General features: G+C 48.5%; 2 protein-coding genes across 3 annotated transcripts in view; one reads left to right on the top strand and one right to left on the bottom strand.

Annotated features, from left to right (window-relative positions):
* Positions 1-608: 608 nt before the first annotated feature.
* Positions 609-2,704, bottom strand: Ccdc185 (coiled-coil domain containing 185). The gene has a single exon (XM_006988624.3). The coding sequence runs from the start codon at positions 2,610-2,612 to the stop codon at positions 744-746; it is 1,869 nt and encodes a 622-aa protein (XP_006988686.1). The 5' UTR covers positions 2,613-2,704; the 3' UTR covers positions 609-743.
* Positions 2,705-17,429: 14,725 nt separating this feature from the next.
* The window catches only part of Susd4 (sushi domain containing 4), a 131,357-nt gene continuing 130,888 nt past the window's right edge, over positions 17,430-17,898 (top strand). The window contains exon 1 of one of the 2 annotated variants that reach the window (XM_076548123.1): positions 17,430-17,633. The gene's annotated coding sequence lies outside the window, so the exon portion shown is untranslated. The remainder of the gene's footprint in view (positions 17,634-17,898) is intronic. The other variant, XM_006988600.4, reaches the window with a different exon arrangement.

Raw genomic sequence — 17,898 nt, forward strand, 5'->3', positions numbered from 1 at the left:
TGGTTTGCAACTAACACTAGGTTAAAAGAGTCTCTATACTGTAGGCTTTCAAGCTTAAAAGTGTACCACCGACTCTTCAGAAAGGATTAGAATATACAAGATTCCCAAATCTAGTTGCTTAGAAATTCTCCTAGACCACCCTTGCTTTTTACCCTGGAGACTCCTCAGGTCTCTCACCCTCCACATTTTATCTTTCTAAAGCTATAGATTAGGACAAAATTTTACCAAGTCATGTCATAAAAGTACTCCCAATTGTACATTGTATGTGTGTATGTATGTATATGTATTTTGAGACAGGATTTCTTTGTGTAGTTCTGGCTGTCCTGGAGCTCACTCTGTAGACCAGGCTGGCCTCAAATTCACAGTGATCCGCCTGCCTCTGCCTCCCGAGGGCTGGGATTAAAGGTGTGCGCCACTGCCAATTGTACATTCTTTTCTGGCTCCTCTAACTCCAGCCTCATGTGTGCTTCTAGATTCCTTGAAAGGCAAATGAATGTTTTCTGTTTCGCCTCAAAACTCAAAAGCCAAGCAATTTACACAACTGACCCCTCACCCCCATTTTCTCTCCCCAACCCCATCTATACCACCCAAGTGAATCAATGAACTAATTCATGGGAGGAAATTGCAGCTATTTTATATATTTTTTAAAAATCAATGCACGGTTAAAATCAGATTATAAAGCGGAATCACACGGTGACATCTCTGGCTGGCTGCTGGGCTGTTGCCGTCCTCCTCCTGGCTTCTCAGTAGTTTCCACTGGGCTGGTGCATGGGCAGCGGGGTCTCTGCTGCCACGTGGTCAAAGCAGCGGTCTGCCTTGGAGGCTGGGGAAACCTTCTGGAACTCCTGGAAGATGGGGTCTTTCCCTCTGGCCATCTGCTGGGCCCTCTGTTCCTTCTTCTTGATGGCTTCCTTGATGCCCTCAATGTGACTCTTCTCCTCCTTCTCCGCTTTCAGCTTCAAGATCTGATGGTTCTTTTCACGCAGGATGTTCAGCTCCTCCAGGTGCTGCGCCCTGTCGCTGGTGGTTTTGGGCGCCTGACCCCTGGCCTGCCTGATCTTCTGCTCTGCCAGCTCGGCCAGGATCCGCTTGCTCACCTGGCGCTGCTCCTCTGCCTCCTCCGCACGCCACCTCACTCGCTGAGGCTGCTCTGCCTCCCTTTTTGCCTTCCCCTGCTGCTCCCGGTGCCTCTCCTTAGCCAGACTTTCTTGGATGTCCGGGGGATACTGGGAACTCTGCTCCAGCGACAGCTTCCTGAGGAGTTCCTCCGCCTTGGCCTGGCAGTCCATGAGAACCTTGCGTGCCTGGAAGTTGACGAGTGAGCTTAGGTTGCTTTCCTGAACCTTCTTCTGGCTCTCCGCCAGGTGCTGCTGCCTCTTAAGACAGGCTGCCTCCAGCCTCTTCCGCAGCTGCAGCCGGTTCAGGTCCCGCAGACTCTGCAGCACCCTCTCCTGCTCGCGCAGACGCTGCACTTGACACTGTTTGAGGTGCTCGGCTTGTGTTTGCACCCTGTCTAGCTTGTCCAGGCCTCGGTGGTTCTCTGGGTTGTCAGGTGGCACCCGCCACCCACTCTCGCTCTCCGACTGGATAGTGCTCTTCGCCTGATGGTCACGCCGCGGGCCCGGCTGCTCCCGGCCCTGGTGAAGCTGCTCATGGCCCCTCCGTGGCTTGTGCAGTTCCTTCAGTCCTTGCCACTGCTCCTGGCTCTGCTGCAGCAGCAGCCTGCGCTCTCTCTCCAGGGTCAGGTGGACTTTCTGGTCTGAGCGCTTCAGCTCCTCCCAGGCGACTGCGGCCTGTTGCTGCAGCTCTCGCATCTTCTGGGCCTTCTTGAGCCGGCTCAGCACCAGGGCCACGATCTTCTGGTCCCTGGAGGATATCACCGCTTCGTCCAGCTTGCTCTTGAGGACCTGAGCGTGCTGGCTACTCGTCTCTTTGCAGGAGGCGGAGGGCTGGGAGTACTGGTGGGCTAAGGACTCAGTCCGGTCACCACTACCCCTCTTCTGGGTGCACACACAAGTGGGTTGCTTCTCGAACTCTGGGGAGTGCACCGAGGACTTGTCCGTGAGAACCGAGGAAGGGGACCAGAGATCTACAGGTCTGCACACCGGCACTGCCCACCGGTCTCTGTTGTGTGTCTTTTCTAAAAGCAAAGTCCCAGCACTCTGGGGGCTGAAAGCTCCCCCGGGGTATGGCGGGGACGAATCTCCTGGGCCTTCAGAGTAGCGCGGGTAGGGCTGATCCGGCTGCTGCAGCTGCTGCCAGGTGCTGCCGGACTTGGTCGGTGCCTCCCCGCAGGCTTCTTCCAGGCGCCGGCTGACGGACCTGTGCTTCCTGGCGCGGTCCGAGGGTCTCCGGGCCACATGTGTCAAACTGTGGCTTTCTCGTGGAGAGGCGATATAGCCACGCCGGCGGGGCCGCCCCGTGGGCGAACATTTCTGGTGTATCCCGGGCACCCGGGTCTCGGTCTCGGTCTCAGCGCCGGGAGTCCGGGCCCAGGAACTCACGGATGACTCAGGCCAGCCCAGCCGTGCTGAGAACTCCCGCTTTCTACCGGGCGAGGGCTCCCCAAGCTCCCCATAGGACCGTGGGGAGAAGAGGTGGAAGCCGGCCATGCTCTCTTCCCGGCGGGCCCAGAGTCTACACGAAGGTCGGGGGGACCTCCAGGGGGCCACTGAGGACACCCACCCGACTCTCAGGTCCTGGGATCCACATGGCCTGTGACGCTCCCGCCACTTCACAATGCATCCTTTGAAGGCCTTGGTGCACAGGGGCTTTGATGAGATAGGGCAGAGTGGGCGAATAGATGCCTCGGAGAAGCTGCTTGGAAGTCTAGGAAATCAGGGGTGGTATTTGGAAATGAGGATCGTGATGCCACCAGTGTTTTAGCCCCCTGAATTAGTGGGTTTGTGAGAGCCCTTGGGCCAAGGGTACCATGCTAAAAACAGAACACAGTGGGAGGGAGGGCCAAACTGTAGTGTAGAGGACCCAGGGGAGTGCTGGTCCCCAGAGTCACATCTCTTTATTTTTACATTTGTTTTAGTGTGTGTGTGTGTGTGTGTGTGTGTGTGTGTGTGTGTGTTTTATTGTGTATGGACAAGTACAAGCCATGGCTGGCATGTGGGCAGCAGAGGACAACTTGCAGACATCGGTTCTTTACACCATGTGAGTTCCAGGGATGAAACTCAAGCTTGGAGAAAGCTCCCGTTACTGGCCAAGCATCTCCCCTCCCTCCCTATTCCCAATTGGTCCACACAAGGCCTGGAAAGGAAACAGCCTAGGAAGCACGCTGGTCAGGACCTTAGCAAGCCCAAGGGATGCTTCCATGTTAACCTTTGTAAACTTTAAAACAGCAAGAGGCAGTTCGGACTTTCATCTAATGTGCCAGTTACAGCTTTTATCAAAACATGAATTTTGTCCACACTGTTTTGAAATAGCACCCCCCCCCTACGATTTCATTTATTTGCCATTTTTTTTTCTCCACTTTTGTGGGAATCCCTCACCCCGCTCCCCTTGCTGAGAGGCAAATGAGTCCCAGTCTTCCACTTTCAATCCATGTAATGTTGGACAAGTTACTTCCATGATCCTGGAGTTTGGGAAAGCTGGGTGGGCCATGGTGAAGGTTAAGTGAAATGAAATGTGTGGACAGCCTGGCACCATAATGCATTCGATAAATGCTGCCCTACTAAGTTTCCAATTAAAAGTTTTAACACTTAATGTATTAGCTTACAAAAATTCCTGCAGATTTCTAGCTGAAGAAAAGAGTTACTAGATTAATGCAGTTTTACTGAAGTTTGGGTAAAGTGTAGAGAGCAGCAACCCTCGGGGGCTGACACACCAAACTCTGGGATTCTGCCATTTTCCTCATCTAGGGTTGCTATGGTCTGGATGGATGCCCCCAAACTGCATGCTTTGAAATCTAATCACCACCATGATGGCATTAAGAGGTAGAGGCCATTGGCAGAGAGTTGGTCGTGAGGGTGGAACCCTCATAAATGGGATTAGTGCCCTTGTTCCAGAACGTCACTCCAGTTTATGAGAATTGGCCCCAAGATGCTGTGAGATGGAAGGCAGTAGCAAGCATGCCCAGGAGAGCACTGGGTGCCCTTTGTTAGGGACTCGCTGGCAGGTGTGTGGCCCCAGGGAGCCAGATGAACAGCGAATTACCCTTGATTTAGGTTAGGAGACTTAGATAGTGGTCAGGACCAAAAGTGACTTCCCTCAAGTCAGGCAATATCAAGGATGCCAGGAATGTTCCTGGTGCTCAGGATACCAAGATCTGGTTTGTAAAGCTCTTTCTGTTGGCTTATTTGTGAAGATACATCCCACCTCTGGCTCTCGGGCCAAATGTGCCCCTCTAATAGCTATAAATATGGCCCAATATAAAATTGATGACTTACTTAAAAGTTTGGTGTGTGTGTGTGTGTGTGTGTGTGTGTGTGTGTGTGTGTGACTCCATTACTCAGTTCTCGAGTATGAACTTTGTAGATGACAACAGAATGCCACGATGTCAAAAGATGCTTGATAGCTTGAAGACTGTGTGAGGCAGCCAGCCAAGGCCATCCAGGAGCAATGGCTCTCACTCATCGTGACTGTGGTAACCGCACACTGAATCCATACAGCCCTTATGAAAGGGGAGCCAAGGAGATGGTGCCCGCTGCCAAGTCTTATATTCTGAGTTTGATCCCTGGGACCCACTTAGTGGGAGGAAAGAGCCATGTGACTCCTACAAGTTGTGCTCTGGACCTCCATATCCACATTGTGGCACACACACACACACACACACACACACAAGTGTAATAACAAATATAATGTTGAGCACTAAAATCATCTCAGGTCCCTGTGTACTTGTGTGTGTTCATGAATTCGAGTATGCCACAGTGTGCACATGGAGGGCAGAAGGTCAGAGTACACTCACCTATTGAGAAGCAAAGGCCAGCAAGGTGCATTGCCATTTCCTCAGGCTTCTTTATATCTGGGTCACCGGTAGGAAGGCCCAGCCACACCCTCTCTGAGGGAAGGTCTTCCTTTCATAGTTAATCCTTAATGGCTAGCAAATGCCGCATAGACCCAAGACCGATGTCTGGGACAAACTAGTGGAACACAAAAAGGAAGCTTTTTGAGGGGCCTGGTGGGGTGGCTCTAGGCCTTAAAGCACACCACACCCATGTCTCCATATCCCCGCACGATCCCTGGAGGGCCCCAGCTCCCGGTTATGTCAGCACTCCCAGGAGCACATGAAAGAGATGCTTTGTGAACGACAAGTTGCCAAGCATCCCCTCAATGCTGGGACCAACCAATCTCCTTTTTATTTGGTAGTGGAAACCCCAACAGATTGCATTGTGTCTCAGAATGTGTCCTTCTGCCAAAGGAAGACCTAGGCCTGCCTTCTTAATTTGCTGGAGGGTTGAAAAATATGCTCTGACCCCACAAGTGAATCCATGGGATGGAGGTGTGCTCTTTGTGCTTATGGGTCCCATGGAAACTTGAAAACTTTCTCTCTCTCTCTCTCTCTCTCTCTCTCTCTCTCTCTCTCTCTCTCTCTCTCTCTCTCTCTGCCTAGCTCTTAATGCTTGGTAAGCTAAAGGGGAGAAATTAGTTAGATACTCATGTAGTATGAGCACTTGAACACAGATTGTTCAAATGGACATGTGCTTAAGTATAAAATATATAATCCTGTGGGCTGGAGAGATGGCTCAGCAGTTAAGAGCGCTTTCTGCTCTTGTAGAGGACCTGAGTGTTGTTCTTAGCAGCCATGGTGGGCAACTCACACCTATCACCAGCTCCAGGGGATCTGACGTCCTTTTGGACTCCACTGGCACACACTTGGTATACACAATAAAAAGAATAAATCTTGTAAAATGAAATACAACCAAATACAAGCAATATATATATATATTGCAATCTAAAAATGTAACACAAAGAATAGCCCAATCTATTAATGCTTTTTATTTTACACTGGTTACATTTAAAATGATGGTATTTCAAGCCCGTCAGACTAAATGCAATATATTATCAAAATTAATTTCATGCTTCTTGTTTTGATATGAACTAGGAGATTTAAATTTTCATATATGTAGATGTAATATACATTATGGTATGCTTATTTTGTGTGAAAGAGATGTTTAAAGTTTAACTGACACATAAAAATTACAAATTCATGTAAAAATTACAAATTCATGGGATGCTGTGTAATATTTTGATATATTCATGCATCATGGGATGTTTAGATCAGGATAAACAAATATGTCTCCTCAAACATTTATCACGCCTTGGTTGTGGAACTTGTGAGATCTCTTTGTCTCCCTTTCTGACGTGTATGGCACCCAACTGTTAGCTATAGTCACCTACTGTTTGTGGCTCTGGAGAGCCTTTGCTGTCCCATGGCTGTTACTTAGCATCCATTGATCAACCTCTCTCCGTCCTGATCTGTTTCTATTGGGCAGAACTGCTCTAAATACTGAAAGATTCCCAGTGCTCAGGCTGTAAATAAAAGCTTTCAGTACATAGGCAATTTTTATTTTATATAAATGTATTGCTTTGAAATCTGTTTTCTTTGTGGTGTGTGTGTGTGTGTGTGTGTGTGTGTGTGTGTGTGTGTACACGTATACAGTGGCGTACATGTGAAGGTCAGAGAACAAACCTAGGTATCATTCCTCAGGCACTCTTAATTTCTCATCTGAGACAAGGTCTCTCCCTGGCCAGAAATTTGTCCAGCTAGGCTAGTAGAGCTGGTCTTTGAGCCTCTGAATCCACCTGCCTCCAGCTTTTACCTCTCCATCACTGGGATTACAGGGGCACACTGCCAAACATGGCTTTTTATGTATGGACTGGGGATCTAAACTGAGGTCCTCACATCTCCAAGGCAAATACCTTCCTGACTGAGCCATCCCCCCAGACCCCAAAGTCGCCTTTTCTAAGAGGATAAAATATAAGTCAGAAGGATTTTTGGTTTTGTTTGTTTGTTTATTGTTAATCCCTGGATGGTAGAGCAAATTATAAATTTCAAAATTCAGCTTTATGATATACTGTTTATGACCCAGAATTCAGGTTCTTTATGCCCCACCTCCACGGTTTCCCTAATACACAGGAAAACACATGGCCCCAAGCAACAATACCTAAAAACACAGGCCTGACCCACTCTCTCTGTGTGCCTGTGATGAACAGTGAACTCACTCAAGACATCAGCAACACAGAACAATAAAAAAAAAAAAAAAAAAAGCATACAAATACTCAGGGAGAAAAGTGAAAAACAACTTAGGATGTATTTATGCTAATAGAGCACTAAGCATGAACATTCTAGCCTGTAAACAACTTCTTCTTCCTTAAAAAAAAAAAAAAGAAAAGAAAAGAAAATAGCAGGTTAAGAACCTGGAAATAGGCAAGTTAAGTTGCCATGGAAACAATCACAGTGCAAATATTCCATGTGGATGAGAGGTTATGTGTGTAAGAATGATGGCTGACACACCCCAAGCATGTGTGTGAACATGCCTCTGAGTGCTCCATCTGTAAACCTGACCATGACAACGTTGAGCAGGGCCTGCCATTTCCAGAGGCGCCGGCTGAGGATTCCAGAGATCATGAAGCTGGTAATGGGCAGAGGATCCAGAACTGGAATTTGGGTTCTCTCACCCAACATAGCACCCACCTACCCAGCCTTCCACTGTCAGACGTTCCAGGCTAATGCTACTCACAGAGAAATGTGTGTGCGTGGACCAGAGCAGAGATTTTAGACACTTGTAGTTCTGCTGCAGCCTAAGATTTTAATCCTTTCCACACTAGGAACCTGAACCCAGTTACTAGTTAGAGATGGTAATTAACAGATTCTCATGAAGTAAAGGAGAACTCATGTATGTTCAGAGCCAAGGGTGAGCTAAATTCCACGGGAGAGGAGGGTTGGGGGGACATAATACTACAGTCATCAGGTCACTCAACAGTGACGCGGAAACCACACTGTGTGGTAGTCGTTTGCTCTATAGTACCATATGTGCTTTAGATTGTTACACACAGGACCAAGTTTACCCTTAATGGCTCACCCAATAAGGTGACCCTTCTCAATATAAATAACATGGACAATATATTGACTAAATGTCCGTATTTTTAAAGAATGTTCTGGTTGGAACTTTTTAAAAATCGGAGTCTTTTATCGTTTTCTTTTTCCTGTTTTTGCTAAAGTCGAGGCTAGTGTTTTTAACTTCAAGGAGCATTTGTTTTCTCAGAAAGGTCCAAGTGAGGGAAGACAGCTGTCTTAGGGTTTTAGTGCTATCAAGAGACACCATGACCACAGCAATTCTTAGAGAGTAAAACATTTCATTGGGGTGGCTTGCTTACAGTTTCAGAGGTTCAGTCCATTATCACCAGGATGAGGAGCATGGCTGCGTGCAGGCAGACTTGGTGCTGGAGCTGAGAGTCCTCATCTTGCAGGCAACAAGAAGCCGACTGACTGTCTCACTGAGGGAAGCTTGAGCAAAAGAGAGCTCAAAGCCCGCCCCCACAGTGACACACTTCCTCCAACAAGGCCACACCTCCTCATAGTGCCACTCCCTTTGGGGGCCATTTTCTTCCAAACCACCACCACAGGACTGCAGTAGAAGGGTGGCACCTGGTGGCTGTCTGTGATTGTGGACTGTGTGTGTAGTACAGTGTATGGGCCATTGTCGATCCTTGGCTGGCATTGTCATAGGGCAGGAACTCCACAGCCCACTGAAATTCCAGCCTCTGCCCCTGAGCAGGGCTTATTATATTATGGAATGGTTTTCAGAAGGCAGGGCACGGTGCTCTTTTCCACTCAAAGCCACCTACGGGCAGGGCTGGAGAACCCCAGCAATTGTGGGCGACTCTCTGTGCACTCAGAGATCACTTCTGTCCACAGGGGCTGTACAAAGCCCCTTTGTCCAGCCGCCACAGTCACACAGCTGGAGGAAGCCATGAACTGCCTGCTACTCCTTGTAGAGTGGTGCCCCGTCCCCGCCCTCCCTCGCCCAAGTGAAGACCCCACTGCGCACTCTCATGGCTCCCGTAGAGAACGAGAGCTTCTCTTTGAGGTCTGTGTCCACCGTACAGCCACACCTGGAGGTTCTGTGGGCATCTGATGAACCAAGCCCTCCTGTTCCAGGAGAGACTGTACCTCGTCCCCCACTGTCTCGACCACCCAGTAGACATCTCCAGGTTCTACAACCTCCCTGTAGTGCCGCAGGGTAGTGACCAAGCCTTTAGCACGTGCTCCTTTGGGAGACACTTATCCAATCAGTGGCTCACTTCTGGGCCTCCATCTTCTTCCTTTATGACCCAAGGTGGAAACTGTCCCATCTCATGCCAAAGCCACTCTTAAGATTCTGTCCCCGAGTCCCTCCTGAGCTACTGTCCTATTCTGTAGTCCCTGTTTCGTCTGCTCTCCACCTTGACTTCCTCCTCTCTCCTGACGCTCACACTGAGGTGACTGTTCTCCAGGACACTCGGTACTTTCACTCCAGAGCTCTTCTGTCTAGCAGAGCCTTCTGCAGTGAGGAAAGTACTGTGTGTCCACAGCTGTCCCTTGTGGAGGCTGCTAGCCGCCTGTGGCTACAGCATGTGAAACGCAGCTCGCAGGACTGAGGACAATGATTTTTAATTTTAAATAATTACAAGCAAAAATTCGGCCTCTGTGGCTAATGGCCCCCATCTGGACAGTAGAACTTGAAAGTGTGAGCTCTGAGAACTATCACTTTAAATATATTAACATAAATTAAAACTTGAACATCTCCTGGCCATACAAACCCTGGGCAAGAAATTTAGAATCTTCAAGTGGCCAACAGTTTTCATCTCAAATTTCAACACTAATTCTAGGGGGAATCAGGTGGTTATGAATGAGAGGATTCATGGAATTACATTAGGTACCAAGTGTAAGACTACAACCGGAACGCTTACTATGAATGTGTGGCTGTCATCCTCACAGCCTTTTCCTTCACTGTTGTCTGAACCATGCCTATCGCCATTTCAGATTTCCAGTCAGGATGCTTTAACGGCCAGCACAATTGGCTTAGTGAGTTTCCACTGCCATCTTTTAGTACGAACTCTATTAGACTAGAATAAGAAATGTGAGCCTCCCATGTGGTAGAGGTAGATGTTGAGTCATTAAATGTTTGCTTCTCGATATGAGAGCACTGTGTACCAGGTGGCAAAGTAAAAGACAAGATTCTTAACATGGGGTATACATATTTTAAAAAGTCATGTTTCTCTCAAAGTGTGACTGTAGAGTTTAGGTCAAGACTGATATCCAGAAGTTGAAATCTGATGGCTTCTTCTCACCCTGACCTAGATCTTTTGACAGAGCTCTCTATTGTCTTTTGAGTAAAGTTCAAACTCTTCCTGGTGGCCCGAACAGACACCCACAGCCCTACATACACACACTCTCGAGATGCAATGAACTCTCCATAATTTCCCAAGTAGACCTCAAGTCTTCTATGTCTTATCCTTTGTGATCCTCATAGAATTAAAATTCTTCCTCGAGAGTGAAGATTCATGATATAAAGTTTGCGGCAAGATTTTGCTGCAGTACAATGTACAATGGTAAGGAAGGCTCACTCCTGTGTCCTTGCATCCCAGTCCCACATGAAGAGGGGGATGGCAGAGTTAAGGAGCATTGCAATAGCCCACCCTCCTGGGTGTCTAACTATTGTGTTACCCTCTGATAATGGAAATGAAGGAAGACATTCAGCTTCCTTAGGACCTGATTGTGCCTTTGTGAAGACATCTATTCATTCAGTCAGGTCTTACAAGCATTTATTAACACTGTCTTAAGCCAAGTGGTGAAGACAAAGACTAAGTGGTCGCCGGGCGGTGGTGGTTTAATCCCAGCACTCGGGAGGCAGAGGCAGGCAGATTTCTGTGAGTTTGAGGCCAGCCTGGGCTACAGAGTGAGATCCAGGACAGGCACCAAAACTACATGGAGAAACCCTGTCTCGAAAAACCAAAAAAAAAAAAAAAAAAAAAAAAGACTAAGTGGTCATCCTGGTCTTTGTTATCTTGCATATGTCTGGTACACAGTAGCTTTGTCAAAAGAAAGAGAATAAGCTTCCAGGAAACTTCACCAGTGAGAGAAATCACTCCTGGGCCAGAGGGGAGGGGACTGGGGATAAACTATTGCCCACCTCCTGCCACTTGAGTGCAAATTCTAGATGAATAAGGATTTTTTGTTTGATCGGTTCTGTATTTTTCCATAATGAGAGCAGAGCCTGGGTATATGACATATGACTGCCTAGTCATTGAAATATGCTGGGTGTGTGAACAAAGAATTCTATACACAAAAAACGTGGCCAGGTTTGTAAGGTTCTGGAAGGCTGGGTTGACGCCTCTGTGCTTCTATGGACTTGCTTGCATCTCTTAGATGGACTTGAGCATGGCTGAGCATCTCCTAGGTGGACTTGCATGTGGTTGAGCATCATCTAGGTGGTGTTAAATGCCAGGCGAGTGTTGAGTAAGAAGCTCCATAATGGAGGTTTCTCTCCTCACTCTTTCCCCGGCATCATTTCAAATTAGTCTTCTTAAAGAAAATGTTCATGCCATGCAGACAATGATTTTAAAGAGAAGCAGCTGAAAAAAAAAATAACAAGGGAAAAAAGTCAGGGTGATAACAAAAAAACAAAACAAAAGGAAAGGTCAGGAAAACACGTTTTGATGTAATTAGCCACCGTGGAGTGGAGTGGGAGTGCATCTGAAAGCACTGACTCACCTTTACCTGGTAGCCAGCTGAAGCAGAAAATTTAACCAGAGGTGGTGACCATGTTAAAACAGCTCATTAGCAACCCTTGTTTGATTTACTCCATGGACCGAACATTGCTATATAGAGGCCAAAGTTTAATGTTATTAAAAATATTTACCCAACTCCAAATTCAATAAAAAGCTGAAGGTTCAGGAATTATTTCTGTCTCACCTCTCCTCCCCCACCCACAGTGTTTGAATTTAACTAACTGAAATGATGTTCTAAGCATCAGGTGTATGCCAGGCCTTGAAGTGGCAGCCACCTTTGCCCAGCGAAGTCACTCAGGGTTTGTTGTTGTTTTGGTGTGTTTGTTTTTGCCTTGCTTTGTTTTGTTTTTGAGATGCCTGTCTATTAAGAACCCCACTGGATGCAGAATTAGTTGCTGAGAAAAGACTCAAGAGCAAGAGAACATCATAGTCCTCAAGAGGCTCACCACGCAAGAGGCAGACTCTGATTTACTGTCTCTACTCACTGGCTAATTCTGGGGAGGGTGACCCAGACAGGGTAGCAAGGCCCCCAGACAGACACCAAAGAATCAGATGATAGAAAACAAGACATGGCTAATCCGTAAGAAGTTTGCATTCTTAGAGGTAGAATATGGATGTTCATTTTTCTCTGCATCTGCATCAAACATTTGACACCTTCACACATGTATCTGTGGTCCACGGGGGTGGGTGGGGTGGGCATCAGGTACGTCTTTAATTGGCATTCTCAAATTTATCAGTGATCTTAAGCACCTTTCTGTGTGTCTGTGAGCCAACAAGCAAAGGAGAGCTCTCAGTGTGTCCACACCCTCCTGAACTTGTCTCTTTGTCTTCAGACCAAAGCTAAACCTGCCTGCACGGCTTCCCAGGCTCCCCTCGGTATGCCTCAGGTGTGTCTCGGACACTGTGCCATTGGACGTTTCTCCACTTGCACTGTAAATCCTCTCTTCGGTCTTCATCCCTAACCCTGCCCTCCTAGTCACTGCCATTTGATCCCTTTACTCTGCTCAAACCCCCTCAGACACACAGATGCTTGTACTCATCTAACATACTGAAGTCACCTCCAGGATCCCTTCCCAGGGCACCGTCTCATTTGTACTTATTAATCTTTGCTTTCACTACTGTACAGTGGACATATTTTTTAACTTCCCCATAGACTATAAACTTGTTGAATACTTCATGTTTTTGTTTTTGTGGTCCCTGTACCTAGCATGATGACTGAACTATGCCATGTGCCCATCCTCCAAGGAGACTTTGTATGGACAGACGAGGTGAGAACTACATGTGCCTACATGAGCTGTTTTATCTATTTCCCCAGCCCCTGCAACTTACCTGCTCATAGACTGGGTTGTCCCTCCAGGGTTGATGTACTGGATGGACCACAAGCTTTAAAAACGCTTAGATTGTCACAGAAACACAGCATTCAGTGTGATCCTGGCCTCATGTTCTGCATGTTCTGGGATCAGTAAGTTGACTGCACATTTCCTGGAGGTTCATAATTTAAGAAACCCCGGGAGAAGAGAAAAATATCATTTCTTGGTTTCAGTCTTTAGTTCTCAAACAGTGTTTTCCTCAAGGTCCATGTGTTGGAAACTTAACCCCCAAGTGCTGCAGATGATTGATTGATAAATAAAACACTGATTGGCCAGTAGCCAGGCAGGAAGTATAGGCGGGACAAAGAGGGAGGATAAATCTGGGAAGTGGAAGGCTGAGGCAGAGAGCCGCCAGCCTGCTGTCCAGGGAGCAGTATGTAAAGGCAGCAGGTAAAGCCACGGAACATGTGGCGACATAAAGATTAACAAAAATGGGCTGAGTTTAAGTGTAAGAGCTAGACAGTGGTAGGCCTGAGCTAATGACTGAGCAGTTTAATTAATATGAACTTCTGAGTTATTATTTTATAAGTGGTTGTGGGGTCCGTGGGGCTGGGCAGGACTGGAGAAAACTCCAGCTACACCCAAGTGCCACAGTGTGTGAAGCAGAGCCTGGTAGGAATTGTTTAGGTTGTGAGGGCTCCATCTTGATGAATGGATTTATGTTACTCTGGGAGTGAGTAGCTTACCAAGGAATGGGTTTCTGATAAGAGGATTCTCTCTCTCTCTCTCTCTCTCTCTCTCTCTCTCTCTCTCTCTCTCTCTCTCCCACTCGCGTGTGTATTTCTTTCTGGCTACATGGTGTCTTTTGCCATGCTATAATGTAGCAAGAAGGCCCTTACCAGAAGTAGTTCTTGTTCTTGAGCTACTTAGCCTCCAGTATTTATAAATTGCCTGGCTGTGGCATTTAGCTATATTAGCAGAAAGTAAAGGATGAGGTTTCACGACTACTTCTGTGTCTGTCTAATACTCCAAGACGTCTTTAAGTCAGGAGGCTTTTGCCTTTTTCTGCAGTTTGGTAGTGAACTCCTGTAGGAGTAAGAAAGACAGAGGAGCTAAGTTTTCCATCACTTGGCAGGAAGTGAGTCACGCTCTCTCCTGCCTTCCGTCTATCTTACTTCCGAGTCTGGAGAAAGTGCATATCCATTTATATTCAAGATGGAGATCCCAGGGCCTCAGAATGTGACTTTTTTTTTTTTTGAGACAAGGTCTTTAAAGAGGCAATAAGTTTAAACGAGGCCATTAGGATTGTCCTAGACACCACAGAGGGATGCCCACATGATCACACAGAAGACTGTCATCTGCACCCATACCAACACTTTCCCTTTGGATTTCCAGCACCCAGAACTGGGAAAAATGGAATTCCAGTTGTATAAGCCACCAAGACCATGGTATTGTATGGCAACTGTGGAAAAAATAAAACATGAGCTAATATAGGAAACTGACAAAATGTTGTGCTATATAGTCAGCCTCCAAAGCTTCCACGGCATGAATCAGAATGGTGGGAACGTCCAGTCCTGCACTGGTGAGAGCCCAGAGTGAACATATGCTCCTTTTTCAAACAAACTCTCAGTGCTGGAGCTGAGTGGGCACTGGGGACATCAGTTAACTCTAGTTTGGCCACAAGCTAGTGAGGAGCCTGAGAATTGTCACATCAAGGGAGGGGACTACACATAATCCACAGAAGGAAAAGCATGAGAACATGATGCTACCTCCAACTGGATGAAATACTGACTCTCGTTTTATTAAATTTATATTCACAAGTGTTTTGCCTGTGTGTATGTGTGTGCACCACATGCATGCCTGATGCCCGTGGAGACCAGCAGAGGGCAAGACCATCGGATCCCTAGAACTGGAGTTACAGATGGTTGTGAGCCACCGTGTGGGTGCTGGGAATCATCTGCAAGAGCAACATTAAGAGTCATCTCTCCAGCCCTTGAAAGGTTGTCTTAAAGGAGGGGAGTTTGACTTAGCTGTGTGGGTCAAGAAAGGAGAGGCAGAACCACAGGCAGAGTTTCAGGAAGGGTAGATCTAAGTTCTGCCATAGCTTTTGTTAACGTGACTTAAACATACCTGAGAAGAGAGACACCGAGTAATTGCCCCCATGTGGCCAAGTCTGTGGGGACCTTTTCTTAAATGCTGATTGACCCAGGAGGGCCCAGTCTGCCCTGTGTGTATCAGGGGGATGGGTGTCGTTCCTGAGCAGATGGCCCTGAGCTGTAATAAGTGAGCCAGCTGAACAAGCCATGGGAAGTAAAGCTGGCAGCAAGCAGCATTCCTCCGTGGTCTCCACTTCAGCTTCCTGCCCTGGCTTTCCTCAATGATGGACTGTAACTTGTAAGCCAAGTAAACCTTTTTGGTCAGTGTTTTATCACAGCAATAGAAACCAAGGTAGAGCAATCCTACATAAGGAAAGGTGTTTTTGTTTGTTTGTTTGTTTGTTTGTTTTGTTTTGTTTTGTTTTGGTGTTACAGGCAAATACAACAGGCCCCCTCAAGTAATGGATGAAGCTACATGGCCTTGTTCACAAATGATTTGATTTTTATGGTCCTGGGGGCAGAGCCCTGAGCCTCACACAAGAGCTAGGCAAATGATCTCCTACTGAGTTGTAGCTCCAGCTGGATACCACGATGTCAGAAAGGAGACTGAAGCACAGCTCCCATGTTTGGGCCTGATGAACTTGGATGTTCATGCTGGCCCTGGCATTCTGTACCAAGTGACTGCTGCAGCTAAGGGAGGATTTCAGGTATGTTTGTTGCATGGTCTACAGTTTTGAGCCCTGTGGATTTGACAGCTACTTAAAGAGGGTAGACATTTTACTGAGAATAAACTGGAATAAATATTCAATTTGCATCGAACAATCTCAGGACCTTGGGAACATGGAAAAATACCCAAGTAATGCTTTGGGGCCTCCAGGTACACACTTCAGCAGGAATGCATTTGTAATAGCCAAAAGTATTACACTTACCCTGTGCAAAGCCAACATCTCAATTTTACAAATAGGAGGGGGGGGAACCATTGAACTTGATTTATCTACTAAAAGCTAATTTCTCCTGCAAGAATTTGTTAAAATTACTCGCAGTAAAGAGCCGGCACAGTAAAAGCTGTAATTTCCCAACTACCTTCAGTATGTGAGATTTTGGGAAAGTCGATAGAAGGATGGGATGATTTGGTAGCTGTATCAGAAACATGGTTTTTCATATCCCCAAATTGCTACAGAATAATGGAGTGCCAGTTGTTCGAAAATACTGCCTGCCGGCACCATCTCATTAGGGCACACCCCTTAATCACCAAGGCTGGAACCTGGGTCCTCAGAGCCCAGCCCTCAGAGGGAGGCTTAGCTTGTCGGGGAACAGCAAAGGCAGGAATAGGTTGGGAGAGCAGAGCTCACAGCAGGCTGAATTTAAGATACCAGAAATGGACCGCTGACCAGGGGGACTCTCTTTCCTGGACACCTTTGATCCTTTGGGTTTTTACCCACGGGCCATAAGCCTTGCGGTGATACCCAGCTTCCTGCATTGGCATCCATTGCCTCACTGCCCGTCACTCGCCTCCCTGGGGGAGAACCTCTCAAGAGAAAGCTCCGAGGGATGCGTGCATCTCCAAGGCAGCCAAGAGGGAAAATGCCAAGGGTGCAAGGGACGAGGAACAGAGAGAGACCCAGCCTCCTCCAGTCGTTCTCTGGGCTCTAGGAGAAGAGCCAAGCCAGAGGAGGTGCTCCGGGGTCACCAGGAACTTGAGGTTTTAGCAAGGAACGCACTCACTCCGCCCCATTCAAATTAACCCCGTCGTCGTCGGTGATGGTCCTGGGTGGGATCCCTCTGTCTATGGCCACCTTCACCATCGCAGCCTATGGTGGTGCGCACAGGGCACCAGAGGCCACCGGTGAAGGATCAGGGTACAGACCTGGGCGTGTGCGCGCGTGCGTGTGCCTGTGTATGTGTGTATGCATGTGTGTGTGTGTGTGTGTGTGTGTGTGTGTGTGTGTATGTGTGCGTGCATGTGTGCGCGCGCGCGCGTGCCGCCGCCTGGCGACTCGTGCCCGACAGGTGCAGGCGCGCCGGCTTCCCATTGGCCGTGGCGTCCTCCTCCGCCCTCGCTATCCCCTTACCCCCACCAGTGGCGCTGGCTGGGATCCGCCGAGGCGCGTGCAGGCCTGCGCGCCCCAGCCCTCCCCGCGCGCGCCCCCGCCTCATCCCTCCCTCCCCCTCTCCGCGCCGCCGCCGCGCGATCCCGAGCTCAGGTAGCGGGCACGCGGGCGCCTCCCCGGGGGCGCGCAGCCCGGCCGCCTTGGCCCTCGTCACCCCCGTCTCCCCCCCTCCACCACCGCCCCCCAGCGCCCGGCTGCTCGGGGGGAGCCCGGGGAGGGAGCGCGCGGCGGGACGGGTGGGGGCGGTGTAGCCCGGCAGCCGCCGAGGCTTCCGTCTCGCTCTCTCGCTCGCTCGCGCAGCGGCGGCAGCAGAGGTCGCGCACAGATGCGGGTTAGACTGGCGGGGGGAGGAGGCGGAGGAGGGAAGGAAGCTGCATGCATGAGACCCACAGGTAAGAGCCGGAGCCCGGAAGGGGCTTGCCTGCCTGCCCGGGGAGGCGCGCACAGGCCGGCCTGGGCGAGTTGGCTCCGGGATCAGCACCCCTAAGGAAGGCATTTTTAAAAATAAAAATCACAGCTCAGATCTCAGAGGGGACTGGGGCAATAGGACCCTCCCAATCCCTGGAAAAACAGAGAAGTAGACGGGGGCAGCAGGGGGCACATTGTGAGATTCCTGAGAGTAAAATGTACAGGCCCGGGGAAAAGTGTTTTCTCGGC

Source organism: Peromyscus maniculatus, chromosome 11, assembly GCF_049852395.1.
Source record: "Peromyscus maniculatus bairdii isolate BWxNUB_F1_BW_parent chromosome 11, HU_Pman_BW_mat_3.1, whole genome shotgun sequence".
In the NCBI taxonomy this organism is placed as follows: Eukaryota; Metazoa; Chordata; class Mammalia; order Rodentia; family Cricetidae; genus Peromyscus; species Peromyscus maniculatus.